The 26,601-nt window shown below is 55.2% G+C and overlaps 9 protein-coding genes across 9 annotated transcripts; 4 read left to right on the forward strand and 5 right to left on the reverse strand.

The window, feature by feature from the left end:
• Positions 1-40: 40 nt before the first annotated feature.
• On the forward strand, positions 41-952 carry BDZ99DRAFT_445529 (putative mitochondrial intermembrane space translocase subunit Tim10). The gene is made up of 2 exons (XM_033717934.1): positions 41-217; positions 300-952. Exons 1-2 carry the CDS (start codon positions 120-122, stop codon positions 484-486), a joined length of 285 nt encoding a protein of 94 aa, XP_033575212.1. The 5' UTR covers positions 41-119; the 3' UTR covers positions 487-952.
• Positions 953-1,335: 383 nt separating this feature from the next.
• Positions 1,336-3,170, reverse strand: BDZ99DRAFT_572138 (uncharacterized protein; the record flags this gene model as incomplete). Its single annotated transcript, XM_033728171.1, has 2 exons — positions 2,779-3,170; positions 1,336-2,708 (listed from the first exon to the last, which is right to left on the reverse strand). Exons 1-2 carry the CDS (start codon positions 3,038-3,040, stop codon positions 1,336-1,338), a joined length of 1,635 nt encoding a protein of 544 aa, XP_033575213.1. The 5' UTR covers positions 3,041-3,170.
• A 1,628-nt stretch (positions 3,171-4,798) lies between these two features.
• BDZ99DRAFT_464142 (GroES-like protein) lies at positions 4,799-6,898 on the reverse strand. Its single transcript, XM_033720238.1, has 2 exons — positions 5,467-6,898; positions 4,799-5,393 (listed from the first exon to the last, which is right to left on the reverse strand). The coding sequence occupies exons 1-2, from the start codon at positions 6,529-6,531 to the stop codon at positions 5,058-5,060; spliced, it is 1,401 nt and encodes a 466-aa protein (XP_033575214.1). The 5' UTR covers positions 6,532-6,898; the 3' UTR covers positions 4,799-5,057.
• A 189-nt stretch (positions 6,899-7,087) lies between these two features.
• On the reverse strand, positions 7,088-9,816 carry BDZ99DRAFT_445536 (NADPH oxidase A). The gene is made up of 4 exons (XM_033717935.1): positions 9,254-9,816; positions 8,947-9,201; positions 8,489-8,898; positions 7,088-8,442 (listed from the first exon to the last, which is right to left on the reverse strand). Exons 1-4 carry the CDS (start codon positions 9,352-9,354, stop codon positions 7,550-7,552), a joined length of 1,659 nt encoding a protein of 552 aa, XP_033575215.1. The 5' UTR covers positions 9,355-9,816; the 3' UTR covers positions 7,088-7,549.
• Positions 9,817-9,890: 74 nt separating this feature from the next.
• BDZ99DRAFT_499614 (uncharacterized protein) lies at positions 9,891-12,051 on the forward strand (the record flags this gene model as incomplete). The annotated part of the gene is made up of 4 exons (XM_033723669.1): positions 9,891-10,421; positions 10,535-10,622; positions 10,658-11,299; positions 11,772-12,051. Coding segments are annotated over exons 1-4 (1,227 nt in total), but the record flags the coding sequence as incomplete, so codon positions are not given.
• A 17-nt stretch (positions 12,052-12,068) lies between these two features.
• BDZ99DRAFT_464144 (uncharacterized protein) lies at positions 12,069-13,014 on the forward strand. Its single transcript, XM_033720239.1, has 3 exons — positions 12,069-12,364; positions 12,454-12,770; positions 12,820-13,014. Exons 1-3 carry the CDS (start codon positions 12,307-12,309, stop codon positions 12,880-12,882), a joined length of 438 nt encoding a protein of 145 aa, XP_033575217.1. The 5' UTR covers positions 12,069-12,306; the 3' UTR covers positions 12,883-13,014.
• An 839-nt stretch (positions 13,015-13,853) lies between these two features.
• On the reverse strand, positions 13,854-16,715 carry BDZ99DRAFT_488992 (uncharacterized protein; the record flags this gene model as incomplete). Its single annotated transcript, XM_033722950.1, has 6 exons — positions 13,854-14,099; positions 14,178-14,858; positions 14,965-15,087; positions 15,514-15,548; positions 15,610-16,614; positions 16,673-16,715. 6 exons carry the CDS (start codon positions 16,713-16,715, stop codon positions 13,854-13,856), a joined length of 2,133 nt encoding a protein of 710 aa, XP_033575218.1.
• Positions 16,716-19,423: 2,708 nt separating this feature from the next.
• Positions 19,424-23,133, forward strand: BDZ99DRAFT_509579 (RNI-like protein). Its single transcript, XM_033724418.1, has 2 exons — positions 19,424-22,155; positions 22,300-23,133. Exons 1-2 carry the CDS (start codon positions 19,597-19,599, stop codon positions 22,672-22,674), a joined length of 2,934 nt encoding a protein of 977 aa, XP_033575219.1. The 5' UTR covers positions 19,424-19,596; the 3' UTR covers positions 22,675-23,133.
• Positions 23,134-23,694: 561 nt separating this feature from the next.
• On the reverse strand, positions 23,695-25,773 carry BDZ99DRAFT_534191 (uncharacterized protein; the record flags this gene model as incomplete). Its single annotated transcript, XM_033726534.1, has 4 exons — positions 23,695-24,946; positions 24,998-25,535; positions 25,600-25,685; positions 25,770-25,773. The coding sequence occupies 4 exons, from the start codon at positions 25,771-25,773 to the stop codon at positions 23,784-23,786; spliced, it is 1,791 nt and encodes a 596-aa protein (XP_033575220.1). The 3' UTR covers positions 23,695-23,783.
• Between the last annotated feature and the right edge of the window lie 828 nt (positions 25,774-26,601).

Genomic DNA, 26,601 nt, shown 5'->3' on the forward strand with positions numbered 1-26,601 from the left:
AAATTTCTCCCATCCATTGAAGTACCTTTTGCGATCAATCGAGCAGACAACAACCGCATCCCATCTACCCATCACCACTCACAACCCACCCAATCTACAATCCCAAAAAGCTTATCAAAATGTCCTTCCTCTTCGGCGGCCGCCCCCAAATCTCCTCGGAGGCAAAGATCGCGCAAGCAGAGGCGGAAATCGACATGGTATCCGATATGTTCTCGCGGTATGCCCCCCCTCCTACCCCCCTTTCAACCCCCCCTTTCCATACCAACCTCTCCGCCCATACTGACTGTCGATGTGTCTAGCCTCGTCAACTCCTGCTCCAAAAAATGCCTGGACCGCGACTACCGCGAACCGGACCTCAACAAAGGCGAGTCCGTGTGCCTCGACCGCTGCGTGTCCAAGTTCTTCGAGGTCAACGTCAAGGTCTCGGAGAAAATGCAGGGGGAGGCGAGTGCGAATGCGGCGGGGGGGTCGCCGTTTGGGATATAGACTGCTCTGCGGACGTTGCGTGTACATTCGGGATATTGAGGGTCGGAAGGGTGTGAAGATTGAGGAGCGCAAGAGCCTGAGGCCTGAGGCAACTGGAAGCGGGGCGGGGAGTGGAAGAGTGGGAGAGAGGTTGGATGCGCTGTATGCGGATACCGGGAGGGATTGGGACGGGAACTCTGCTCTGCTTGTACTGGGAGTTATGGGATGTGCAAAATTAAGGAAATGAGGGATGTCGGGCCTGGCTGGCTACGACGACCAGTGTGGGATGGAAATGGATCGGGTCATGCCTGAATGTATAATATTAGGGAGCACTGATGAGCTCCCACAGTCAATTGGAGACTTTTCTCTGCGTCACATCTCTAGCATCTGCGATCTGAGCTCTTGTATGACCGTTCAATTTCTAGGTTCACGTTACTCCATACCAGGTTCCTTCACTTTCTCTCATATATCATAAGTCACGTGAGACCATATCTCAATTTAGAAATGCACATAATCCCAATTTACTGAAGTGTAAAATAACGTTGTATTATGAATCCATCGTTCCCCATAATCCAAGAGCAGTATGTGCCCAGGGTATCTCGTACAATATCGAAACCGTAATAAACCCGTAGCCGACCCTATAACAATTTCAAACGGGGCTGGTTCGTAGATTTCCGCTATCCAGCAGATCTTGCGCCATCCTGCCCAACCCGACTCAAGTCCGTGAAGCCATTATCCATTCAAACAAAACAATACGGCCGTCCAAATGAGACAAAGCTTTTGGAACAGTAAAATATTAAAGTGGTGAAATGAAGCTCTCCTGTGTAACCAGTGTAGAAGAGTACGAGAAAGAAGAAAGCGGAACTATGTTCATGTCTGAATCGCCATTGCCCGCGTATGGCTACTTGGGTGCGCTGAGGCAAATGCTGAGTAGTCGGGAGGTCCATCACCGCCAGCCATCGTGGAGAGTTGTGCAGGGGCAACGCTGCGAGGCGTCCACATCTCGTTTGCGTCTTGGATGGCTAGGCTCTCAGCGCGCGTCTCCCGTATACGTGCAGCACCGCTCTCAGAGGTGTCGGCTGCAATCTGAATGGGTACCTTGACGGTCATGCTAGGGTCGCCGATGCCGGGGGCGTGCACAGAGAGGCTCAGGTTCAGGGAGTAGACGCGCGAGATGAGACAGGAGTGGAACGTTGGGACGAAGCTCTTGTTTTCTGGGAGGGTGATGGGGACTAGAAGCGTGGCGGTGTAGAATGACTTCCCCTTGTAGTTCTTGGTGGCGTTTGCGGTAGAGTAGGTATGAGTATTGGTGTGCGGTAAGCTGCTAGAGCTATTGCGTCCCTGCTCGGAGCAGTCAGATGAAACACCAGAGTCACGGCGCGCCAAGGCGAGCGAGGCTTCCGATTCGTGGCGGTGCCATTGTGCGGAAGCGACACACATCTTGGACAAGTCGAGCATTTCCGAGTAGAAGCCGGACATGAGGTCAAATTCATTTGTAGACCGGTTGGGAAAGTTCATGCGGGGTGTGCTTGCGAAGAAGGTCGTGACCTTTATCTTAGAGTTGAGGGAGCCGAACCGTGGTGGCTGCGCAGACTCGTCGGCGGGATCGAATCGAAGTAGTATCTTGGTCATCGTTGAGAGTGTGGTGCCTGATGGCGATCGCGCACCTGGGATGACCAAACTCTTGGGTTGCGAGCTCTCCATCACCAACGTTCCTAGCTTGCCCTTGAACAGGCCCTTGCGGATGACCCTCTCTTGCCGGAGACGGTACTCCTTGTCCCTGGAGTCGACGTTGATTGGTGGCTGCACCTCAAAAGCGGGCTTGACCCGGACCTTTCTCATCTTTTCCCCGAGGGTGAGGATGGTAGAGTCGACATCCCGAAACTGGGTGACCTTGACCTTGATACCGTACGTGATGCGGGACATGTCCGGAGCCAAATCGTCCAACAACATACCATTGAAGCCTGCCAACTCTGGGTCGCCCAGGCTCGGCGGCAGCTCGAGATGCCTCTGGTGTACATGGATGCTGTCGGTCCTGTGGGTGCATGCTCGCGGTAGTAATTGTTCGGGTACAACGAAAGTAAAGGGAAACGTCTGTGTCTGGCCGGCATAGAGAATTCTCGGTTGTGGCATGAGCGAATGGTCAAGCGGCATCACCAGCTTGAGGAACCGATGTGTTGCCTCTGACCGGCCCGAGATGGTCGGGGTACTTGTTAGCCGGTCAACGTGAGTCTTCGCAACACCTATTAGAGCTTGTCAGTCATGTGGTTGATTGGTGGTGCGATGAGGAGATATGGAAATATAGCCACCCACCAATGAAAGCAATCTCGATCTCATCAAATCGCGTGTCGTTACCGGTAGTAATCGAGACAGTGCCTTGGATGCGATCCATGGTCGAGTAACTCGTGACGTATGAAGCCCGAGCAGCGCCACTCGTTTCGGCACCGTCGAGCTGGATGTTGATGGCGGGCCGGCCAAGCTGCGCCAGGCTGCGAACTTTGTAGCCGATCTGACTCCCGATCGAGTTCATTGAGTACGAGGTCGAGGCCGCCATTAGGGATGCGGTATGGGACATGTTGGATAGAGATATAGAGACAAATGCGGGGACAAAGAAAGCGGAGGTGCGACGCGAGATAAGACGGGGCCTAATGCGGTGGAAACCCGGGGATCACTGGAACCTCATCCACAAATACAGGGCGGACACTAACGGGAGGATTGCTGCGCGTTGCTGTGGACGTGGCCGTGGTGTTTTGAAAGAAATATGGGCACGGTGAGCGGGGCCAGGGGCTTATTATATCCCCGGGTTCTGGGAACATGGTATGGCAGCGCCTTGGGGCCTGGATTTGAGTCATCTCCTGCGCGTCTTGGCCGTGACTTGGGCTTGCTGGAGATCGACAGAGGATGTGTGAGGATGCTTTGGAACATCCGGGGGGGGGGGTGCGTAAACTGCCATGCACACGGTCATGCGTCAGGCTCGGGTAGGGGCACGCAGAATAGGCGGGATGCCTGGTATGGCACCGACTTACGCCCAAGACAGCGACCCACCGGTAAACTGCAGGCCCGCAATATGCACTATCACACGCTACGGGATGTCAGGATGCGTGCAGGTTACGAGCTCCGGCGCTCACCAATCCACTCGCGCCCTTTAACTGCATGCAGCGAGCATGTCAAGTTGAAAGGCGTGCCGCGTTCGGCATCACGCAGCCCCCCCGTTCTGGCGCAGAGCTCCCTGGATGTTGACGCCTGATACAGGCACCCAGGCGCAAGTTGGGACGCCCTCGCAGCTGGGCCTCTGCAGCACGCCCCACCTAATCCACCTCACTGGTCCCTAAGAGCAGTTTCAGCCCTAAGTGTTTGTCACGCCCGTGGCGGTGGCCGTGTACGTTAAGTATACACGCCCACAGCTCCACCAAGTGGATATCAATAGTTTCACGTCGCATCGCCGCCACTTTAACGGCATCGCGCGCGCAAGACGCGACTCGAGGCAATGTGACTGTGCCGTGCCGGCGCTGGCCAAGGGAAAATTTGCGCATTCTAGTATCGAGGACTCACTTCGACGCCGCATGCTTCGCCGAAGAATTTTCCCAAGGGAGCATCAGCGAACCAATGCAAGCCACACGCGCACGCTGTGTATGAGCTAAGGCGGGAGCAGCTTTCGCACTAGGGAACAGGGAAACAGGCGTGCGCATTGGGATAACTGTCGTACCACCCACCCGGTGCTGCTTAGGGCCTGTTCTGTATCTCCGGCATTGTGAGACGTCGAATACAAACCGCAGACTCGCCCATGGTTCTAGTTGCCAGCTGCCTGTCTCGTCGAACTGACGGTTGACGTCTGGGAGAATTGTGGCCCCCAGCCCTCCGCATAACTTTGTTTAGTGGACCGATACCGGCGTTGGGCCCAGAAATTCCACTCCGACCGATGCCTGCATTCCGAAGCAGCAGTCCGACGATCGACTCTATCCGACGGCGAGGGAATTCAACCCCGAAACTAAACTAGCCGGCCGGCGCTGCTGTGTGACTCTTCTAAACCGGTTTCCAGAAGTTCGAGAAGACTTGTCTGACTGCAGCGGCAGGGTTTCGGGTAACTATTACTAAAGTTGCGCATGTGGTGTTGTGTCGCCGTGAGCGTTTGTCATCCATCAGCTTCAGGGTGAAATGCCAAGCGAGTAGTTCAGCCACAGCGCCCTTCTCGCATTCAATCCGACGACATGCATGTCCCTATAGGGCGTACTAATTACTGCCTCGATGGCTTGAAATGACTGGTCATATTAATGCGCGCAAATATCTCCGTTTGATTGGAAATCCAGAAATAGTGGTGTGCCTCAAATGCCGGTAGTTGGTTGGAGTGGCATCAGATTCCACATGGGCTCATAACAGTTCATCTTATTCAAGAGAATATTAGGTAAACAGTTCATTCTCAGGGATCGTTGTACATGTACCAACAGCTCTCCAATGAATTCAGCTCATCACCTTCCTCATTGATATTCCTTCGATTGCGTGCTAAGCAAGTAGTTCATCCTCATCGACCAGTGTAGGCTTGGACTCCTGAGCTGTCGTACACACACCTGTCCTATCAACATGACTCGTGCCCCTTACACGTCAATCGCCATTCTCTTCGCCTTCTTCTCCAAGGCAGCCATGCCACCCTTCTCGTAGATCTTCAGCTCCGGACTCCCTGCACAGGGCGGTGCTGAGAACTTGGTCTCCACAAACACCTTCTGCATACCATCCTCTTTCTTCTCGAACTTGTAGTAGACAGTATCAATCTCCTCGAGCCTGACACGATGCGACAGCATCTTCATCGGGTCGATGTCGCCGGACTGGATGAGCTCAAGAAGCTGCTCCCAGTATAGTTGGACGGGCGCTTGTCCGTTGCCTATGAGGCGGATGCCGCGCTCCATCAGGGCACCGATGTTGAAATGGTTGGTCTAGATATGCAAATGTAAGTACGTGACGTGTAGAAACTGTAGATTGGAGGTTGAAAAATAGGAGCAAACCTACGAATCCGACATAGACTCCAGTAATGCCACACTTTCCAAAGTTCCTCACACTCGTGATCATCTCGTTGACAATCTCGCTCGTATCCGTCTCCATCCCCAGCATGAGCTCAAAGTAATGCGCCCACCCCTTCGCATACTCACCAGCCACACACTCAAGCGCGACATCCGGTCCCCTACCATCACACATCTCCTTCAACTTACTCGTAACACTCTCCCCCTTCTTCAGCGCCGAATAATCCAGCACCTCCACCTTCGGATTCTGCTTCTGGATAAACCCCAACCGCCAATTCTGATCCACCACAATCACCCTCGCCGCGCCATGATAAAACGCAAAATCCGCACACATCTGCCCAATCGGCCCCCCGCCCCAAATCGCCACCACGTCCCCCTTCTCGACGCCTGTATCTACTACGCAGTTCCAGCTCGTCGCCAGCACATCGCTCAAATACAGCGCCTTCTCATCCGGCACCGCGTCGGGGATCTTCAGCAAATTCACCTCCCCAAACGGTACCCGCACGTACTCGGCCTGGCCCCCCGCGAACCCCCCCGTGAAGTGCGAGTACCCAAACATGCCCGCCGTGCGGCCCCCGTACATCGCGTTCTCCAGCGTATTCGCGTTGGTGCGCTCGCACTGCGAAGACAGCTTCTTCTTGCAGTAGTAGCACTCGCCGCACGCGATCTGGAAGCTCGCGACCACGCGCTCCCCGACGCTGACTTTGCTGACCGCGGAGCCGACGCTGTCGACCACGCCGCAGAACTCGTGGCCCAGGATGTCGCCCTTCTGCATCTCGACGATGGTGCCGTGCAGTAGGTGCAGGTCGGAGCCGCACACGGTGCTGCCGGTGACCTTGAGGATCACGTCGGTGGGCTCGATGAGGCGCGGCTTGTTGGTCTCGACCACGGCGACCGAGTTCTTGCCCAGCCAGGCCAGGGCCTTCATCGTCTCGCCCGAGGAGTCGGCGTAGGCGGGGGAGTTGGCCGGGTTGGTGTTGTCTTGTTCGGTGATGGCGTTGGTGTCGTGGCCGAGGGCCTGCTCGGCCTTGTAGGCGGCTTGGGACATGGCCATGGTGACGGGATGAGAGATTGAAAGGAGTTTAGAGGCGTATGGGTGTGGGTAAGAGTGTACGAGCTGAGCAAAGAGCACGAGAAGTTGAGGTTATGTAGAGATAGCTCAATCACTATCGCGGAAAAGTTACAGGGAAAAAGATGATCAATCGATCCTACGTCTTTGATATAGAAAAGATATCCCGAAGAAACGCGTCGTTCATCATCCCTCCGTCACTCGCGCAACCACGTTTCTCTGATGTCATGACTGGCTGGAAGGGATGCGGAGACCCCACTGATTTGCCCATGGCCTGTAGATGGGACTTTGCTATTGCCATCTGCCGGCGCGGCCGCTCATTCTGGTATGGGTTTCCTGGTCGTCCGCGGACGATGCCGCTTGTGGGAGATGGGGTTCAGAACGGTTGACGTCAGTGAGACGCCGTCACGTGATACTTCTCTGTGCCACACTCATGTGGCTTCTTTGTGGCGTCTCAAGAGATGCTTAATTTAAGAGCATAATAGATACGAATAGCCCTAGTGCCTCGAGGCAGGTCATAAATAGCAAAAGCTGATAAGATGGTAAAATGGGGTTTCCCTTAACCCGACACACGCTCTGCACCAGCAGCCGCCCGTCGGCCTCCTTCTCGAGCCCCGTCTGACAGTATCACGAAGCGCCAGGAACATGTCAGCAGATGGCTCAATGCGGCACAGCCATCTGCCCCCTACCTCACTGGCCAAGAAGAGACGTTGCAGGATGATATTCATATTCAATTGAGTTGACCCATCGATACAATCCCATACACAGAGGCTCATGCCGTGACGCTGCTCTTCGCTGAAAGACCCGAGATAAAAATATAATGTAGCATACACCAGCCTACAAAAATCCGTGTAGCTGTAGAAAATGAGATAAAACGCCTTTGCTTTGCCTCGCTCTAGTCTTGATTCCATTCGTCTGAATCATCTCGTCTCTTCTTACTGGAGAACTCATTCGTACACCAAGCGCCACATCGGAAAAGTACAGCCCAGACGTAATAGATAGCTCAGAAATGCTCCTTCCAGAACTTGAAGTTGACCTCCTGACACGTCGCCGATTTACACGCTTTCTTGATATCCCTCGCCGCAACACTAGGCCCGCAGAAGTAGACTCCAACGTCTGTCCGTAGCGAGCTCTCAAGCCCATTCATGTAGCTGCGGTCCATGATGCCGTCACGCATGCCACAGAGCAGACGCGAGAAGTTAGGCCGGCCGAAGTTGGTCCGGCTGCTCAGCTCTGTTAGCGGATCCTTATCCGTGCCGACCGAGTTGAGGACGATGTTGTTGGCCGTGTTGACGTCGATGCGCTGGGTGAGGTAGGTGTGAATACGGAGGAAGTCGGCGCCCTCAGCACCACCGTTGGGTGAGCCCATGGACTGTGATTCGAGGGAAGAAAGAAGCGCTTGGAACCATTCGAACGAGCTGGTGTCCTTGCAGACCCAGATGAATTCGACACGGCGGAGGCGCTTGGGCGGGTTGGGAGAAAGGCGGAGATGCCAGATATTCTTTAGGATGGCAGCCCAGGGCGTGACGCCGATACCAGTGCCTATTAGCACGGCGATTTCGTTCTCGAAGACGTCTTCAGCGGGTGCACCGTAGGGGCCGTCGATACGTAGTCTTGGCATCTTCTGGCCATGCTGTAGCGCAACTTCGTACATTCCCATGGGATCCAGTTCGTCATACAGCTTCGATTGCGATTGGCCGGCTCCGAGGGAATCCGCAAGTGCGCGGGTAAAGTCTCCAACCTGTCGTACGTGTACACTGACGTACGCATCGAAGGGACATGAGGTGATGGTGAATGGATGCCACTGGTTGTATGACACGTCCGGACAGTTTAGGAAAAGCCATTGTCCTGGCTTGTACTTCATCGATGGTTTCGTGAACTGGATTTCCACAGCGTCTTGGAAAATTAGCGATGCCAGTTGAGTGTGATATAGAGTACAAACCATAAGGATGACGAACGACCTTGACAATCTGAGTCTCTCTTCTAGCACGAATCTCGCGGTAGAGACGTTCGATGAGGTACAATCCGCCGCCAACAAGTTCCCATCGCCATCCCTCGTAGCCAATGCAATGGTTCCAGAAACCGGCACCGGCGAAGGGTGAGTAAGGGTTAACACTATCGCGCACGAAGCAGCCAGTGGCGTGAGTGTACATGCCCAACAGGAATGGGATGAAAAGATGATGGGTGTACCAGAAAGTCTCGAAAGATTGCTGGCGTATCCTGTGATGAGCGGTGGTGTACATTAGCATCATGCAGAGAAGCATGATATGGCCTGTAATACCACCCGCTTGGGTGTAATGAATCTGCACCGCGGTTTCTGGGCGTACTTGTGTCTTCTCGACATTGAAGAAGCTGCCTGAATTAGCCTGGACCCTGAAATTCAAAGAAATGGGAATATACTTGACGTAATGAGCACCGGTATGAACGATGGTGAAGAACAGCATCGCGTAGGCGACCTGTCGATGAAACCATTGAGATTCGTCCAATGGCAACCACCTAGCCTTCGGTCGAATCCACCTGAGGATGTTCCTGCACATGGGCAGAAGGATCAACAAGACATCTATCGACAACACCAATCCCGCTCCTCGAGAGATCCACACTGAGAATTTGAGGCCATTTAGTGCTGCTAGCCGATTATCACCGGCTTGTTTCCACCTTTGTAGGATTAGCAATAGGACAAAGATTGGAGAGAGAAAGCTAGACATACCATCCATATGCAAACATGCCCCAGTGGAAGCCCCAGAACAGGATATAGAAAAGGCTCTTTTTGATGGTGAACCATCTCTTCAGTGACGCTACTGTAATCATGGTTGCGGTCTTGCTTGAGCAAGTGACGATGAACAAAAGTCGAGATGAAAGGTGGGTAAGATGCTGCTGTGGGACCAAACCCCGAACGCACGACCACCGGTCAGAGGAAGATGGCGATTAGAATATTAGAGCAAGTAGATCGTACGAAGAGCGCCCTGCACCGGAAAGAAAGTAAAGTCTCGGTTCAACCCGGCCAGCCAGATAATGAAAAGAAGGAATGGAAGTGTCGAAGAGACAAGAAGGATTGCGGTGAATTGATCGTACCACAGGGGCGGAGTGGGTTAATGAGGACAAGCTTTGACTAGATCGAATCGAGTTTCCTGGCGTCTGGTGGAACTCACACGACCCGAGCGTGATTTAGGCGGGCAGGCAGTAGGTTGATGAAACCGAGGCAGGCCGTGAACAGGTCGTAGGCAGAGTGGCTCAAACTGGTAGCCTGAGATGCTCTCGTATAGAGCGAGGTGCCAAGGCAGATGGCAATTATTGCCTGCCGAAAAGATGGGGACGGGAGGGGTTCAAGCAATGCTGAGGCGATGATCCTTCCTTGGGGGGTAATATGGGAGAACGGAGGGAGACAAATGCGTTCGGTGAGCGGTGTCGGACAAGCGTCTCAAGTGTGCAACGTGCGCCGGTTGAGCATCTTAGATTCTGATACCGGTGCGTAGGGCTGCTTTTAGCTACGCTTGGACGGCGATCTGCGGACGGTTCCTGCGTAGCTGGTTTCTTAAACAGCGATGAGACTTTGATAAGATAGAGCGCGTACTAATGCCGCGCGTGGGAGTGGCGAGGCTGCGGCGCGGACGGTGGAGTGGAAGTTGAGGACGTATGGAGCAGCTCTAAGTTGATTCTGATGACACAGAGCCGCCGACTTCAATCCGATGACAGTAGAGAGGCAGTGCAAGCTCCTTGTGAGGGCAAAGTCGACGATGCGGTTCCGAGGCGGTTGCAGCAGGTGGATGCCGAATTGGGGTTGGAGACGCCGGAATCTGATACGCAGGGGGCTTCCAAACACAGCACGTTTGGGCCAACGGAGTCGCGACAGCACAGCACAGAGGCAGGGGAAGGAGGTGAGTTGTTCTGTCAACGGGTGCAATTGCGAGAGGCGGGAAGGACGAGGTGAAGTGAGTGCCCAGGTGTGTTGGGAGGTGACGGGCGTGGGGAAAGCTTGTGACGCCTTCAGCAACGTTCAACGATGTGGTGGAGAGGTGGCTCCTCACGGGCAAGCGAGGGTTCAAAAGACCCCGGGGGATTCCCGTCGCATCTGTACGGTACGGAACTTAATCACGCTGCTGGGCTCGATTAGGGCTGGCAGGCCGCCGCTGGCGTGGTGCAAGAGGGCGCCAGTGGTGCGCGGAGAACAGCGAGGGACAGCGAGGGACAGCGAGTCCTCTCTCGAGCTTCTCCATGCCGAGCCTCGCACGACAGGCGAGCCAATGCTTGCCGATGTCGAAGCGCTGGGGGACGAGCCGAGTGGTGCCGCCGTCGCGCAGCCCGCACTGGCGTCAGCGGAAGCTATTAATGGATTCGTTAATGTCCTGGGCCGTCAACAGAGCGGCGGCGGCGGCCATGTGCAGTCTCTCCATCGTGAAGCCGTCTGCCGGCCCGTCCGTCTAGTCCGTTTCCGTCTGCGAATGAGCGTTGAGAAGGACTGCTCGCGATTGCGGCTGTTAGGGGTTCAGAATTGCTCGTCATCAGCAAATCCAGATCCTTCACCGCTCAGACAAATAGGACTATCGAATAGTCTATCGAGTACGCTTCTTTGCCTCGAGGCTACGAGGATATTTAGACGGCGCCTGCTGAGGACAAGTCTGAGACGGAAGGCAGTGCTCTGTTCTCATAGCTTGACGTCAATCGCCTGCCAGACCGCTTCTGATCAATCTGCGGGTGACGATGGAGATATTTTCCACTCTGGATATATCGTCGGTGACAAAGCCAGCGTCGTGGGGTAGAACTAGGCGTGCTGCAGGGCACGGCTGCGAGGTGCATCACAGCGAGGGCCAGGGCGAGAAGATGTGCCCTGGTGAACTGTGCGAGCCGACAGGATTCGCACAAGGCCCGGCGAGGTTGAGGTCGTGATGGGCTCGAGTCTCGTGGCCTGCGTCTGACTCGTGTATCGATACGGTACCGAGCATATCGATTGCTGGAGGAGGCTGGGGCGGGGCCACGGCGATTCTGCATCCATTTCCCGCGTCAACGGCAGCGGGACGGGTGCCACGAGCTGACTATGGCGCTGGACTACTGCGTGTGCTGTGAAAAGAGGCGGCCCAGCCTTGCATCTGCACTGTGATTGAGGTCGGCCGCTATCAGTAGTTCTACCGACTGCCCTCTTCTCGCGCAGACTGTCGACGTGTGGCTTTCTGGCGACCACGATGTCCTGCGCCAGACTGTGCTGGTGGAGAGACACTCGACGGGGCCAGGTGGCGCCGCTCAGACAGCGGACGCCTCAAAGGTGCTTCACCAGGGCCGGCTCCAATCAGCGCCGGCTACCCCATGGCGGCTGGTGTGACAGTGCGTCTCGGTCTGTGCGACGGGAGCAGATCGCAGCGTGATTCGTCCCGAGATTTGAGGGCGGTTAAATTCATGCACCACCGCCCACGTCCTCCCTCTTTTCCTCATCCGGCGCGTGCGCCCGGCGCCGTGGGCGTCCGAGAGTGCTCGCATGAACCAAAAGCCCATCATGCCGCAATCCTTGAGACTGTACGAGTTCGACGTCTGCGACCTGACACCAGCCAGCCTCAACCCCCAAACCGCTCTCCCGCCACTTCCCAATCCTCAGTGCCGGCCCCAGTGCGCCATTGAACCTCAAAATCCCCGCAGACCCGCAGCATGCAAGCTCGACAGTCCTGGTAGCTCCGCGAAAGCAACAGTCGTTCACTCAACCACAAGAATTGCCGCCGGATCGGTCAATCGTCCTCTCGCTCTACCCCGCCAACCTCACTCCAACATACCACCATGGGCAAGCTGATCAAGAACCACTGGGCGCGCCTCATCATCCTCACCGCCGCCATCTGTACGTCCTTCTCTTCCTCATTGCTCTTAAGCTCCCATTTCAAACCTTCCGTCTCAATCTGCATGGCTCTTATACTGATATCAACCCAGACCAAGTCGCCGCCGCAATCGAAGGCTTCTTCTGGCCCAAGATCTTCTGGGACTTCCTCACCAAGAACCTCGATGGCGCCGTCAAGCCCGTCCCCGCACTCCAGATCGTAAACCTCATCCTCGGCCTCATGGGGCTCGCCTATGAATGGCCATTAAAGTTCATCGCCGGCTCCGCCGTGCACCGCTCTATCGAAGCTCGCCTGATTATCTTCCCGCTGAGCGCCTTGGCTGCCGTCCTCCAGTACCAGGCCACCAACGCCGCGCTGTACTATATGATCGGGATGGGTGTGTACTTCTGGGCATATAGTGAAGGCGAGGTAAGCTACGATTACCCCATACGAGGAAGCTAGTCGCTGATTTAGACAGATTGTGTGCGCGGAACCGTGGACATTGCCGAAGCGGGGAGCGAGGGCAAGGATGGGTGTGTAAATCGCACGGCCTCTTCCCTGCTCTTGATTCCCTAGTGTCTGATGAGCATTATGATATAGGTTTAGGGGCATAGCGTGGCGTTTTGAACATATTTCTTTGGGCATTGTACTATTTAAATCAGTATTAGTCGGGCGGCCAAATCTAATCAGTCTCGACCAACTGTGTGGCCCTCACGTTCGAGTGATGTTGTGATTCGGCTTGTAAGTGTCGCTTCAGAAGTCGACGGTGAATCGATCAATACCGGCGACGGGGCCCTTGGTCTCTTCTTTGGCTTGTATGTACGACATCACAACAGCTGTCACGATATGAAGTACGTTTAACCTCTCAGACAGTCTCAGGGATTCTTAGTTAGAGACCTTCTAGAATGTCTCGACGCATTGAATCATCTCCGATCCACTAAATCTCACTTCCCGTCCTAAATCAGTTGAGGTGCTTCCCGAGACCATCCTTCATCTCCCAACACGTGCCTCCCATCGTACTTCCTAAATCAATCTCACACCCGTTCGCAGTCTACAACGTCCTCTACCAAATGATCTAGCTCCTACGTATCACGTAGTCAAAAGTTCAAAAGAAAGAAAAGAAAGAAAAAAAATCCATCCGCCACGAGACTCGAACTCTTCACTCTCGAGTAGCAAAATAGCAAAAAACAGTTCCGCTAGGCGCCCAGCTAGCGCTGCACTTCGGCAATTTTTTCCGGCATCGCTGGGCGGCGTACTTCTGTCTCTGTAGTACATGTTAGTTCACGGAAGGGCTCAAAAATAATAGGTATATAATGATAGAGTTCTGGAGGTTGGACCCTGAATTTCGGCATCCCGAATAACGAACGCGCTCACCGCTCTGCTTGTGCTTGCTTCACCTCACCAGGCTCCGAAAGATCTTCTTCATCACCGTGCCGACGTTTTGAATTCTTGGAGTTCTACCGAACACTGATGCGAGTGCTGCATATCACCGAAGTTCTTTCACCTTTTCACTTACTTCGGCCCTTCAATCAAGATCTTGATTCCCTTCCCAGCCTTCACGTCTTTAAACGCCTCCTCGGCATCCTCGAACTTGACCTTCCCCGTGATCAACTCCTTCACGCTCACCTTCCCCGACGCCACCAAGTCGACCGCGAGCTGGTAGTCCCCACTACCGTACCTGAAGCTGCCCTTAACATTAAGCTCCTTCGTGCACATCGCCATGATCGGCCACTGGATATCCGGCTTGCCCATGCCACCCTAGTGCAAACAGCATTAGCCGGGTCCAGAATCACATCGAGGGTCTCAGGTCCTAGAGGAGAGGAGATTTCCACTCACCTGCACATACGTCCCGCCAATCCTACACGCATGCACGCTCATCTGAATACACGGCTCGGCGCCACTCGCATCGATAATCACGTCCGCGCCCGCCCCCAACCCACACTCCTCGACCAGCCGCTTCGCGCCCTCCTCCACCGTCTCCCCGGCCTTGCTCCGCCACACATCCGTCGCCGCATACCCCTTCGCGAACTTCAGCCTCTCCTCATTCACATCCACACTCACCACCTTCTTCGCGCCGAAGCTGCGCCCCACGGCCGCGCACAGCAAGCCCACGGGGCCCGCGCCAAACACGACCAAGCTATCGCCTGGCTTGACGCCGCCCTGCTTGCAGATGTGCACGGCGACAGCCGTCGGCTCGATCAGCGCACCCTCCTCCATGCTCATGCCCGCCGGCAGCTTGTAGCAGTAGTCCTCGGGCAGGACGTAGTAGCGCGCGAGCGTGCCGTCGTAGGGGGGTGTCGCGGCGAAGGCCATGTCCGGGCACAGGTTGTACTTGCCGTCCTTGCAGCGCACGCAGCGGCGGCACGGCACGCCGGGCTCCATGGCGACGCGGTCGCCCACTTTCAAGGACGTGACGTGGGCCCCGATGGCGGAGACGGTGCCGGCGGATTCGTGGCCGAGCACCATGGGCGTGTTGACGATGAAGTGGCCGATGCGGCCGTGGACCCAGTAGTGGACCTATTGTGTTGGCATAGTGGGTTAGTTGAGGGATTTAGGAGGGATGGTGGTGGCAGTGATGGGGGGGGCCTTCAAGATTGATGATACGGGAGTGGGCAGAGCTTACATCACTACCGCAGATGCCGGTCCATTGGGGCTTGACGAGGACGTCGTAGAAGGATTTGAGATCTGGGATGGGACGGTCTTCGAAGGTGACTTTGCCCTGGGAGTGGAGGATGAAAGATGGGTTCTGTGGTGTGTTAGGGACGTCATGGCCGGATATGCTCGAAAGGGGAATGCGAGGGTGGTGGGGCATGGAGGGGTAGTGGACGTACCGTTTGTGCCATGTTGGATGCTTCAGTGTTTGATTATTCTGGAATTGAGGTAGAGAGGAACGGATGAAAGAGATTCTCGAGAAAGAAAATGTGGTGGGATCCAAGATACTACAAAAGATGGCCCCACTGCGGGGAGCTCGAGATTGAATAAATGGGAAGGTAACGCGTGGATACCGCGATCAACTAGCGTCGGTGGATCTCCCGCCGCAACGGTCTGCATTTAACCGGCGCTTTAGCCGTGCCTATTTCTATGTGTCTATGCTTCTATTGGATATTCGTCGAATCGCTCATGAGCTGAGGGGAAAAAAGGAAAGGAAAAAAAGAGAGATATTATTCCTGACCAGTGTGACCTCAGATGACATTCGGAACACTCGGCCTACCAGACTCAGGTATCCGGCCCCATATCGACCACCAACACCTGACTTCGCTGCGTCCACCTTCCGAAGCCCAGTCGTCGTAGCCGCTTTCCTCACCTTCTTCTATAATGCATAGGCCTATGCTGGTCATACGTTTCTTGAAGTCGCTCAATTCTGGAATATAAGCGTCTCGAAATGGGAATTCGACGATTACTCTGGCAGTACTCTCAGGCGAAAGCCATGTATCAATTGTCTGTACTAGCAATCTAGGGTGCTCCGGTGAGTAGAGTGAGTCTGCTGCGAGCATGACAGGATACTTGGGAGGCGACCCATTCTGAGTAGTATTACTCGCATCGTCAACTTGGCCCAGAACACCTGGATAGGACTGGCACGTGAGTGGCTCCGACCAGTCGAGAGCAGCACACTCCAGCGAACCCCCACATTGCTCGATGGCAATGCGATTGTCCTCCACGTTTCTTGCCAGGTTTGGCGTAATCTCAGCCAGGTCAGTGAGGAGCACGGAGGAACCGAACACTGCTGCAGCTGCGATCCCGACTAGGCCCGTTCCTGATCCAAGTTCGAGCATGCGGGGTGGCCTTTTATCTTTGCTTTGCGGCAGCTTGATCGTATGAAGGCGTTTAGACAGCATATACGAAGCAGCCCATGTCTTCAAGCCAAGATTATCCTCCGTCATAGCTGGTTCATGGATCGTAATATCCACGCGTCCTGACTTCATGAGAATTCGGAACTTGCGAGACATGGCCGGCATAGCAGATCTCCCAGAGCGCTCACCCAACCGCAGGCTAGCTTGTTCCCAGATCTCTTCCTTCATGTTGTCATCTTGTATCCATGCTAGATCGTTGCCGATGATACTTGTTAGGTACCTCGTCAGTCCCTCTGGGTTTACTTGGACGGGCCTCGGCTTCGTCGCTGCGCTCGCCCGTCGTTTGTTCAGTCCTACGGACATGTCATATTCTTCTTCTGAGTCGCTACATTCCCAGGACGGAGGGGCGGAGGTGAGGAGAGTGAGGGTATTGAGGAGGGATTGAGCGGTGGGCTTGGTGTACAGCTGTGGGAAATCGAACACTGAAGCGACAGGCAGTCAGTAACGAGATATTCTTGGTCGCGTGTGTCTGGCGTTTACCATGGAGCATTTCGGCTGCGTTCTCGTCAGCCGCTGGTTCCATCGCGGCTGTTTCTTGCGACGTATCTGTGGGTTTGTGAAAAAGTTCAAAAAATTAGGTGGTCATAGCGCCGCGCGGAATAGATCCGCACTTGAGGAGCCATCATAGAAACTCTTTGCTACCGTTGTCAATGATGTCTGGTTAGACTTTGAATAAATGGAAAGAGATGTACATGTGTAATTCTGAACAGAGACTAAATTCAATGGGCCATCCCAGCCTGTACCATCTCCACTCAAGGAAGATATGGTGGCACACATACCCTATTTCTAAGAGACTATTAGAGCACCCTACGCGATGGTAGACTCGTGAAATCAGATCAATTTTCCTCATGTTCAAACGGTGTCCAAAGGAGGGCGATACATGTTGCTGTTTGTGTCGACAATGAGATCTCCGAGGGTTCATATTTGATAACCGACAAACTGATTCGAGCACATAGATTCAAAGCATTAATAGCTTGAATGGTGCTAGCTGATGGACCATGGTATGTGCACAAGAGTTTATACATCAGATCTATACCAGAGGACCATGAAAAGCTTTCGACGAACCTTCATGGACAAACTAGGTTGATCCGCGAGATACAGATCTAACCGCGTTGGAATTACTCCATTCTTACAGCTTCTCACAGAATCAACCGCTTCACGGCTGTGGTCACGAGGAAGCATCTCCGAACGGCAAGTCTTAGCACTATTTGACATCGAAAAGTTGTTGAGCATACAAGGATAGAGGAAGGAAAAGTCGACTGACAACAGAGCATATCGACGGGCGGCTTAGCGATGGCGCTAATGACTAAACAGGCACGAGATGACAACACTTGGTGCCTCGGCATGCTCTTCCCTCTGGGCATAAGGCTGCTCGAGAGCGCCTTAATGTGCTTGTGGGGTCCTAAGGGCATGGTTGATATTGGTTAGATGGTTTAGTGGAGGTCCTCCTTGTACGATCTGGAGGATAGTGAGAAAACCGCTAAGATACAGTACATACCTTCTTATCTCTGAATAGCTCGTTTACCGTGCATATGGTTCAGCTTCGCTACGAACAAAGCATCACACTAGTTTAATCTCGATTCTATTTCTCCTTCCGTCTGGCAATCGCAACATCCTCATCGAGCATCAAGTTGAAGCAGCCATGGACTGGGGCACCGGCACGAGGCGAGAACCGCGCCGGACAATCTTCCAAATCTCCTGCACCGCATACGCATCCCGGACCCAACTGGCATGTGTTAGTTTACTCACAAGAGTAAACTTTTGCTTTCCGGAGGTCAGATCTCCCGCCGCTAGCAGCGCAAACGCAAGACATTGGGTCTTCGTCTCAACGGTGCCGGGAGCTTTCATCTCAGGCGCTCGTGTGTGCGAACTATGGCAGATACGCATGATGATGTAGCTTGCGCTTTAAAGCTCGGCTGCAGCTGTAGCCTTTGTGCTAAGGTTCTGAACTAAGACTTAGAGAGACTACGAGATGTATGCGGCCGGATTAGGAAGGTCCGAAAGTGTGGCTTTCACCGAACCTGTGATGGCGAAGATGGCAGGTGGTGTGCTTTGGGAAGGTATGTACAGTGATCAGTGTGGCCATTGTGGAAAGGGGAGCTTGCGAGGTCGCCGGGACGAACGTGAGGGGTGCAGTGAGGGTCCGGGGTTGAGATATTCGCAATTGGGACTGGAAGTGGCCACGTGATGCGTTTGCAGCGTCGTGAGCTTGCACGAAGAGGGTAGTGTTTCCATGTCGCAGTATAGGAAGGCTGGGAAGATGGGACTGGTGGTGGAGGTGCAAAGACGGCACAGACGGTGGGAACGAGATGGAGTACCTAGGAGTCCACGGCTACCAGGCCGTCGTTCCATGATTCCATAGCCCGTACGGCGGACAGCTGGGTTTCCACAGACAGAATTCGATGCTGTCACCGGTCGTCTTCGCGATGTCTAAGCCTTCGCGGGCCAAAGCTTGGTCCCAAGATAGCAGCGCAGAGGCCCGCAATTAGAGTGAAAGAGTGGACTGGCGCGACGAACTGCACAGCGCGTCCACAGCTGCAGGGCCCAAGTCAACCCTGCAGTAACGTGCAGGCCGACACGCTCGCGGCCCTGAAGCCCGCGGGCGATGCCAGGTGAAACCACGGCGGGGGGGGCGAAAGGGGTTCGCGGTGCGGGAGAGGTGTTGTTGCGGGCGATGGAGTGCCAGACGACAGCGGCCCCTTTCGGCGCGTGTGTCTCTGGCCGAGCAGTGCGTAGGGCTGGCTGGCGGCGCGATGTGGTGGAGGAGCGCTGCAGGGAGCCCAGCAGCCCTGCGGCGGCGTGCCTCTTCCACGAGGCTTCTCGAAGCATTCTAGCGGGGCGGAGGGCGTCCTGGCGTGTCTGAAACGTGGCGATGCAGAGGGGGCAGAGGCACGGGGTGGCCAGAGAGCCGGACGCCAGACGCGGGCTGCTCTGGTCCGTTTGCTCCTAGCCTCCAGCCGGCAGACGCTCCTCTCGTCGTTGATACCTAGCCCAGCACCCAGGCACGCCGGTCACCGCTCCACGAGCCCAAGCCCACGTCCGCTGCCTTCTCTTGCTGCTCTCCGGACTCCACCACCACCACTGGCCGCCAGTGCCGCCGCCTCCCACCGCGCGCACGCTTCAATGCCCGCTGGCTGCTTTCCACCGCCCCACGATAGCGTCCTGTCTGCATCCGCCCGGTCCCACCTTGTTTTGACCCACCCCCAACCGCACACCATGTCATCGCCATCGCGCTGAACCGCCTCCTCCACCACCGCCCCTCTCGCCCCAGCACCCGATTGCTACACAATAGCTACGCATAGCTACACGAGCCCCGCGCTGCCCTGCTCACGCGTCCAAAGTCCGCACTCTGGATCCGATCCGCATCCTTCGTCTCTGCCTCTCCCCCTTGTCTGTCGCCCAACATGCGCCGGTACAACAGATCCGGTGGCAGTCCCGCGACCCACGCCGGCAAGGTGAACGGCGGGCCGGTGCCAGACCCAATGTCCCTGATCCGCGCCTACGACTCCGAGACGAATCCCACGCGGCCCATTCGCCCCTCTCCGCTGACAGCCTCCACCATCCAAGGCCTGCCGCTGGACCTGCTCGACCGCTTGCGCTCGTTCCCGCTCTTCCTCTCTGCGCCCGACTCCTTCCTCGCCGCCATCGGCGCCCACCTGCGGCCCCAGCTGTACCAGCCGCACGACTACATCATCACAGAGGGCGACGATGCCAAAGCCATGTACTGGCTGGTTCGCGGGGCGGTGCGCGTTACGTCACGGGACGGGGAAAGCACATTTGCCGAACTGAGACCCGGCGCATTCTTTGGTGAGATTGGCATCCTCATGGATATCCCGCGAACTGCGACCATCATCGCCAATATGCGAACACTCGTCGTGCGCCTGAACAAGGAGGACCTCAAGAAGGAACTGCCGAGCTTTCCCGAGGTCGAACGTGCCATCATGGAAGAGGCCAAGGAGAGGCTGTCAATCTTGGAGCGCAAGAAGCGAGAGATTGGCAGCGCTGCGTCGAAAGACCCGGCAAAGTACCGCAGTGGAAAGCGCACGCGTGACCGCATGGACGGCGACGTTGAGATGGGTGATGTGGGCGTGCTGAGGGACGGAGAGGTCATCAGTGCCAACGTCAACAAGAAGCGCAAATCGCCAAGCCCTGGACTGGCAGAAGCCGCAGCTCTGAGCGCTCTGGGGAGCGGGAGTCTGAATGTGCGCCTGCTGTTGAAGGAGTTGCCACTGTTCTCCAGTCTACCCCCAGACATACTTCATTTCATCGGATTGAACGCTCAGCCACGAAACTATCCTCCTTTCACCGAGATCATCCGGCAAGGCTCTGACGGACGAGATGTATTCTTCATCGTCCGAGGGGAGGTTGAAGTCGTAAACGAAAGGCCTCCGGAAGAAAATGGGCATTTGACCGCTGAAGCTGGCCGTAGGAAGTCAATTGCGGGTGGCGAGCTTAGCTCGCGCTTCATCCAGCAAGTAAAGGCTAGACTACGGCCTGGGCAGTATTTTGGAGAAGTGACAAGCTTGCGCCTAGCTCCCCTACGAACAGCAACTGTTCGATCAGTGTCTTCAGTTGAATGCCTGATGATTAGCGGTGACGTCTTGACTCAGCTTTGGGAGAAGTGTTCTCCGCACCTTCGGCAGCAGGTTGAAGGTGTTGCGAAGCAGAGGCTAGAGGCTGCGCGAGATACTGATGTGTCGATGACTGATGCAGACTCTACTCCGGCGATCAATGAGCTTGCCATTGCAGACATCTATCCGCGAACACCTCGAAAGAAAAGCGTGCCAACTGTCACCTTTACAGACACGCCCATAGAAAGTCCCCTCACGCCGAGTCGAAGAGAGGGCCTACAAGTCGTCGAGCCCTACGACCCCGATCCTTTTCTAAATGTGGATTTGGATAACATGAGATCGAGATCTCGAAGGGGCTCGCTCGCACCTCCTCCACCAGAGTCTCAAAGCAATGGAAACAACTCCCAGCCCCAGTCACCATCTAGCCAGACTTTGTCGCCGTCTCCACTCCAACCTAAACACTCATCTACCCCCCCAGAACCCCAAGTATCTTTCAAAAGACCTAAGATTATACGACGGCCCAGCCGCTTTGGACAGGGCATTTTACCAGACACCATTTTGACATCCATATTTCAAAACCTCGACGTTCACGAACTAATGAAAACCCGCCTTGTTTCCATGCACTGGCTCAAAATCATCTCCACTAGCCCAGATATCCTCCACACGCTCGACCTGACCAAATACAACCGTAAAGTGACCGACAGTGCCCTCTCGGAAATCATCTGCCCCTTTGTTGGTACCCGGCCCCGCTTCATCGATATCAGCAACTGCTTCCATGTCACCGACGAGGGCTTCACGGCGCTGGCATCCAACTGCGGCACCAACGTCAAGATCTGGCGCATGAAGAGCGTCTGGGACATCACAGGCCAGGCGGTCCTCGAAATGGTCAACAAAGCCAAAGGTCTTGAGGAGGTCGACCTTAGCAACTGCCGCAAGGTTGGCGACAACCTCCTCGCCCGCGTGGTTGGCTGGGTCGTACCAGACATCAACCCAGCAGTAGCAGCCGCCCAGCAGGCTCAGCAGCAAGCCCAGATGAACGGCCGCCATCGCCACAACTCGCGAGGCAGCACACCGCAGCACAACGGTAATCCACCTCCCCAGATCCCGCCGGGGACCGTCGTCGGCTGTCCGAAGCTCAAGCGCCTGACGCTCTCGTACTGCAAACACATCACCGACCGCTCAATGGCGCATATCGCAGTACATGCCGCAGCCCGGCTCGAGCAGATTGATCTCACGCGGTGCACGACGATCAGCGATGTCGGGTTCCAGCACTGGAGCGTGTACTCGTTCCCGCGGCTGAGCAAGCTATGTCTGGCAGACTGCACGTATCTAACCGACAACGCGATTGTGTATCTGACGAATGCAGCGAAGGGGCTCAAGGAGTTGGATTTGGTAAGCCACATTCCCCTTTTTTCAATCTTCCCTCCTCCCAACTTACTTTCATGATTTGGTGGTGGTGGTGGACATCACCATCACACGCACATGCTCCCAATCATCAGTATTAATGCAGGAAGTTTTGCTGATATTTTGGATAAGTCTTTCTGCTGCGCCCTCTCCGACACAGCGACCGAAGTCCTCGCCCTCGGCCTCCCCTCGCTCACGCACCTGAACCTCGCCTTTTGCGGCTCCGCCGTCTCGGACACCAGCCTCCGCTGCATCTCGCTGCACCTCCTCGAACTGAAGGCGCTCTCGGTGCGCGGGTGCGTGCGCGTGACGGGCACCGGCGTCGAGGCCGTCGTCGAGGGCTGCCGGGAGCTCGAGCTCTTCGACGTCAGCCAGTGCAAGAACCTGGCACGGTGGCTCGAGGGCGGCGGCGTCGAGAGGGTTAGGAGCGGGGGTGGGACGGGCAAGGGGCGCAAAGAGTTGCGTTTTGAGACGGTGGCGGATGGGCGGTGGAGGGCGGGGAAGTGAAGATATTCCCCGGAAGAGTAGGATGAGTAAGATGAGCGTTCTGAAAGAGATCTAATCGTGTGATTTCGGATATCGTTTTGACGGGCCCCGCCTCCTGACGGAGGTGTGGTGTCGAGCGAGCAAAGCCGGCGTTCGAGCAGGGCGGCGTTCTTTTTTACGGGTAGGTAAGAGGTTGATGTGGTTTTTTTTTGTTTGGCTTGCATTGGGATAGGAGTTCTTTCTCATCTCCCATCGTTCTATTGGAGAGGAGGTCGATGCAGATCTACGAGGATCTAACGAGGAATAACGTTGCATGTACGCGTTTCTGTGAACGGTAAGCGCTCCTGATGTTGGTTGTTAGATGATTTCGGTGTGGATGATACCATTCCTGTTCTTTCTTTTTTTTTGGGGGGGGGGCGGTTCTAGAAAGCAGTGTGATTGCATACACCCCTCAAAACCGTGAGCCACACGGCCTGATCCAAAACGCTCTCGTAGCACTGCAGTACGCAAGGCTGATTCGCACGCTCTAATCCTTTGTGAAGTTTTCGGGTTCAACGAAGGGGCCAGGGGTGCCCTCACGGTGGTGCGCACAGCTCCAAACCCACGGTCCGCACGCCCCGATTCATGCTCTTACATTACACCTAGCCTTACACGGGTCTGATCTCCGATCTCCAGACCATTACATCCTGTCTCAAAAGTATTGCAACGGCGTGAGATCCCTCAGGGTCGTTGTATATGCCCCCGGAACCACGCTCCTCGCGCCGTAATTCGCGCTCTTATGTTATTCCTATCCGTGAGTCTAATCGAAAGTGCAAGTATGGAGCGTTTAGTAGATAATGAATGGACGAGCTGCCAGACAGATGAGTCTCTGCTAGGCTCGGCCGCGCGTGTTGGCATACATACAAAAAGTACGAATGAATGTGTACTAAACCCATGTCCAACCGAGACATCCCATCCCCAAGGCCCCCGGGTATCAATATGTACGGTTTGCTGTGTACATACAAGAGCACCAAGACGCCCAACGCCACGCATCAAGATCCCCCAATCAGCCAAGAACGCCTAATAATATGAAAAGTGCGGATCCCCCCTTCATTAAAATCATTATCCACGATGCGGTTCCAATATTAGGTTTATGCGGATGGGAATATCTTCCCCAATACCTTCCGCCACCCGCGTTCCCTCCGCGCCTCCGCTTCCTCGAGCGCTGCAACCTCGGGCGAATGTCTGCTCCGTAGTAGCTCTAATGCCCGCTGCCGCGCCCATTCGCGGCGGGTCTGCGAGTTCGCTGGGATCAGGTCGCAGGTTGGGGATGTGGAAGGCGAGAGCGTCGGCGGTTCTGCGATTGAGGAGACGGTTGCTGCGACGTGATTCTCTAGTATCGTGGAGGGTTGCACCGGTGCATTGCCCATTTCAATATCCGGCGGCGGACGCACAGGCGCGCTAAAGTTTCGCCGTTCTGATATCGCATGAAAGATATTGCCACTCATGAAACCGTGTCCTCTGCTTCCGCTCTGCGTAGCGACTGCTGGCGCTGGAGCTGGTGGGGACATTGCCACGGTCTGGAATTGCGACGACCTGTTTCCACGACCGGTCAAGCGCCTTATTCGTCCGATGAAAGCGTTTACTTCTGGTGGAGTGCCAGATTGCGCTCGTTGGCGATACCGCCTGATGTAACGCTCGCGTCGGACCATGGCGTTGGTGATGGTATCAGGGCAATAGCCATCTGGTAGAGTTGACTTTTTACACATGGGACAGAGGGAGGAATTGTTCAGGAGGAAGGTGTCGACGCAATCCGGGTGGAAGATGTGTCGACATGGTAGCTCGCGTATAGGCGTTACGTTGGGCTCGAAGTCGTCTAGGCAAATCGGGCACGTTGGCTGCGAAAATGCAGGGTGAGCGTGCTCAGTAGGCGTGGAAGGAGAGGGTGCAGACGATCGGCGGACGAGGGGGTTCCCAGACTCGGATGGTACTTGCGACGGCTTTAGGGATAGCCGTGCTTGTGGTAGAGGCTGGGGACCGACGAGTAGTTCTTCTTCTTTCTCCTCGGCAGCAGTAGCTTCACGAGTGTAGTTATAGACGGGCATCTTGTCAAGGTACTCCTGAGGGACGGTAAGTTTCTTGATCCCGAGTGCTTCAAGATCCACTTGACCGTTTACGATACGCGTGCGGAGGTCTCTTCGTCGTCTCCGTTGCAATACGTGCAGGAAACAGGATGAACCCCCGGCAATTATGCAGAGTAATGCAAGTACAACCAGCAGAAATACCCAAAGGCTGGGAAGCTGGCTGCCCGATCCTGCAAAATTATTAGCATATGCCAGATCTTGAAGCGCAAATGACCACGAACCCGTATCAACGTTTGCCCATAACCGCACATAACTCGATGGAGGGTAACCTATGTCCACCAGTTCGCGCCCATTAGGAACAGTTGTTATGTTGCCAGAATACAAGTTCAGCTGCTGCATAACGATGGCTCCAGTAATCCCCGGCAGGGCGTACACTGGGAAGGAATTTTTCGATTTCCAGCTACCGCCATCCCCAAGCCCCCATGCCGGGTCGCTAATAAGAGGGGGAGTTTCGGAGCTGTTTGAGGGTAGATAGGTGAAAAATGCCTTGACAGGCGAACTCCTTGCAGCAGCAAAGTACTCTTCTTGGCAGGTAGGGGAGAACCATGGGGCAACTGCTATAAGGGAATAGTCGACGTCTGGCAGGTTCTTGCGACGGGTGGCGTTGGCGGGCACATGGTGCTTTTCGGCTTGGATGCAGTCGTTCGACGTCAGGTTGGGGACATACAAAATGCCGTATGGATTGTCGCCATTGGATGCGCCATTGGTAGAGAGGGTCCGGATACCGTCGAGGATGGGGTATTGGAAGGAGACATTACTCTGTGCACGAGAGGTGAAATGTCAGTGGGACAGATTGGGTAGTAAATAGAGGAGGCCGACGTACGTCTAGGGTCTCGAACTTTTCGTTGTAGTAGCTCAGCGTAAAGGGATCCGGGAACTCGATGGTGAAGACACCAATGTCTTCAGCAGCTGTTGACACAGCGCAATCGTCAGCCTTCTGTTTCCTCTCCCTCGGCGGCAATGGCGCGGATACATCGGAGCGGCGGTACTTACACATGGCGGCGATGCTTAACTGTGAGGGGTGTGCGGAGAGGAGGAGGCCAGCAGCATGGTCGCTGCAGCGGACACTGCGAGCTGACGGCCGCGGATTGGGAGTTGTGAGTGTGGATAGCGAGAAGTGTAAGAGTGAATAGACGGGACGAAAGAAGCACAAGAGTCAAGAGCAGCACGCAGCCCTGGAGGGGGTGGAGAGGCGGGAGGAGACCGATCGCCGGTGGCTGGGTGAAGGCGGCCCGTGCTTCTGCCTTACAGCCTCTCTTCTGTTCTGGGCTAGCACTTAACCGGGGAGCGATAGTGTGTAGCCAAAAGCGGTTGTATTGATGGCAGTGAAGAAGCTAGCTATTGAGCGGAACGAGGAAAGATATACACCAGGTGCTGAGTAAGCCTGCTAGAGAGGAAGGGGCCGACAGTACACCTCTTTTCTAGGCTAGTACTTAACCGGCGTGAGGAATGGTTGGCCAGAAGGTCGCTATTCCCCCTTAAAGACGCCCGGAGCTGTTCCCTTATGCGGTAAGTCCGTGGCTTGGTACTAGAGAGTAACGACTGGACGTGAAGACAGGCTGTACAATGCCAGCCAACGCTAGCCAAAGCTTAGGTTCCTCAGATCTTCCGGCCCGCATCCTGCACGTGACAGAAGGCGGAGAGCGCGACATCGCCATTCACCACTTCACTGCCCGCCGCGTCAACACCACGCTCGCGCAAATCATACTAGGCATCTCGAGGGCCCACGTATAGCCCTTTGTCCTGCCAGCCCCCGATCACGACTACAGCGCCTGGACGACTATTGCGCAGCATCGGTGTTCTCTTTGATGAGGAAATCCGACAC

This window comes from Mytilinidion resinicola (genome assembly GCF_010093595.1).
Source record: "Mytilinidion resinicola strain CBS 304.34 unplaced genomic scaffold BDZ99scaffold_12, whole genome shotgun sequence".
NCBI lineage: Eukaryota > Fungi > Ascomycota > Dothideomycetes > Mytilinidiales > Mytilinidiaceae > Mytilinidion > Mytilinidion resinicola.

Coding starts and splice junctions, on each gene's coding strand:
- BDZ99DRAFT_445529 (XM_033717934.1), top strand. CDS start 120: ATGTCCTTCCTCTTCGGCGGCCGCCCCCAAATCTCCTCGGAGGCAAAG. Junction 218..299: donor GTATCCGATATGTTCTCGCG/GTATGCCCCCCC, acceptor CGATGTGTCTAG/CCTCGTCAACTCCTGCTCCA.
- BDZ99DRAFT_464142 (XM_033720238.1), bottom strand. CDS start 6,531: ATGGCCATGTCCCAAGCCGCCTACAAGGCCGAGCAGGCCCTCGGCCAC. Junction 5,394..5,466: donor CTGGAGTCTATGTCGGATTC/GTAGGTTTGCTC, acceptor TTGCATATCTAG/ACCAACCATTTCAACATCGG.
- BDZ99DRAFT_445536 (XM_033717935.1), bottom strand. CDS start 9,354: ATGATTACAGTAGCGTCACTGAAGAGATGGTTCACCATCAAAAAGAGC. Junction 9,202..9,253: donor GGCATGTTTGCATATGGATG/GTATGTCTAGCT, acceptor AATCCTACAAAG/GTGGAAACAAGCCGGTGATA. Junction 8,899..8,946: donor ACCGGTGCTCATTACGTCAA/GTATATTCCCAT, acceptor TAATTCAGGCAG/CTTCTTCAATGTCGAGAAGA.
- BDZ99DRAFT_464144 (XM_033720239.1), top strand. CDS start 12,307: ATGGGCAAGCTGATCAAGAACCACTGGGCGCGCCTCATCATCCTCACC. Junction 12,365..12,453: donor CATCCTCACCGCCGCCATCT/GTACGTCCTTCT, acceptor ATATCAACCCAG/ACCAAGTCGCCGCCGCAATC. Junction 12,771..12,819: donor GGGCATATAGTGAAGGCGAG/GTAAGCTACGAT, acceptor TGATTTAGACAG/ATTGTGTGCGCGGAACCGTG.
- BDZ99DRAFT_509579 (XM_033724418.1), top strand. CDS start 19,597: ATGCGCCGGTACAACAGATCCGGTGGCAGTCCCGCGACCCACGCCGGC. Junction 22,156..22,299: donor GGCTCAAGGAGTTGGATTTG/GTAAGCCACATT, acceptor ATTTTGGATAAG/TCTTTCTGCTGCGCCCTCTC.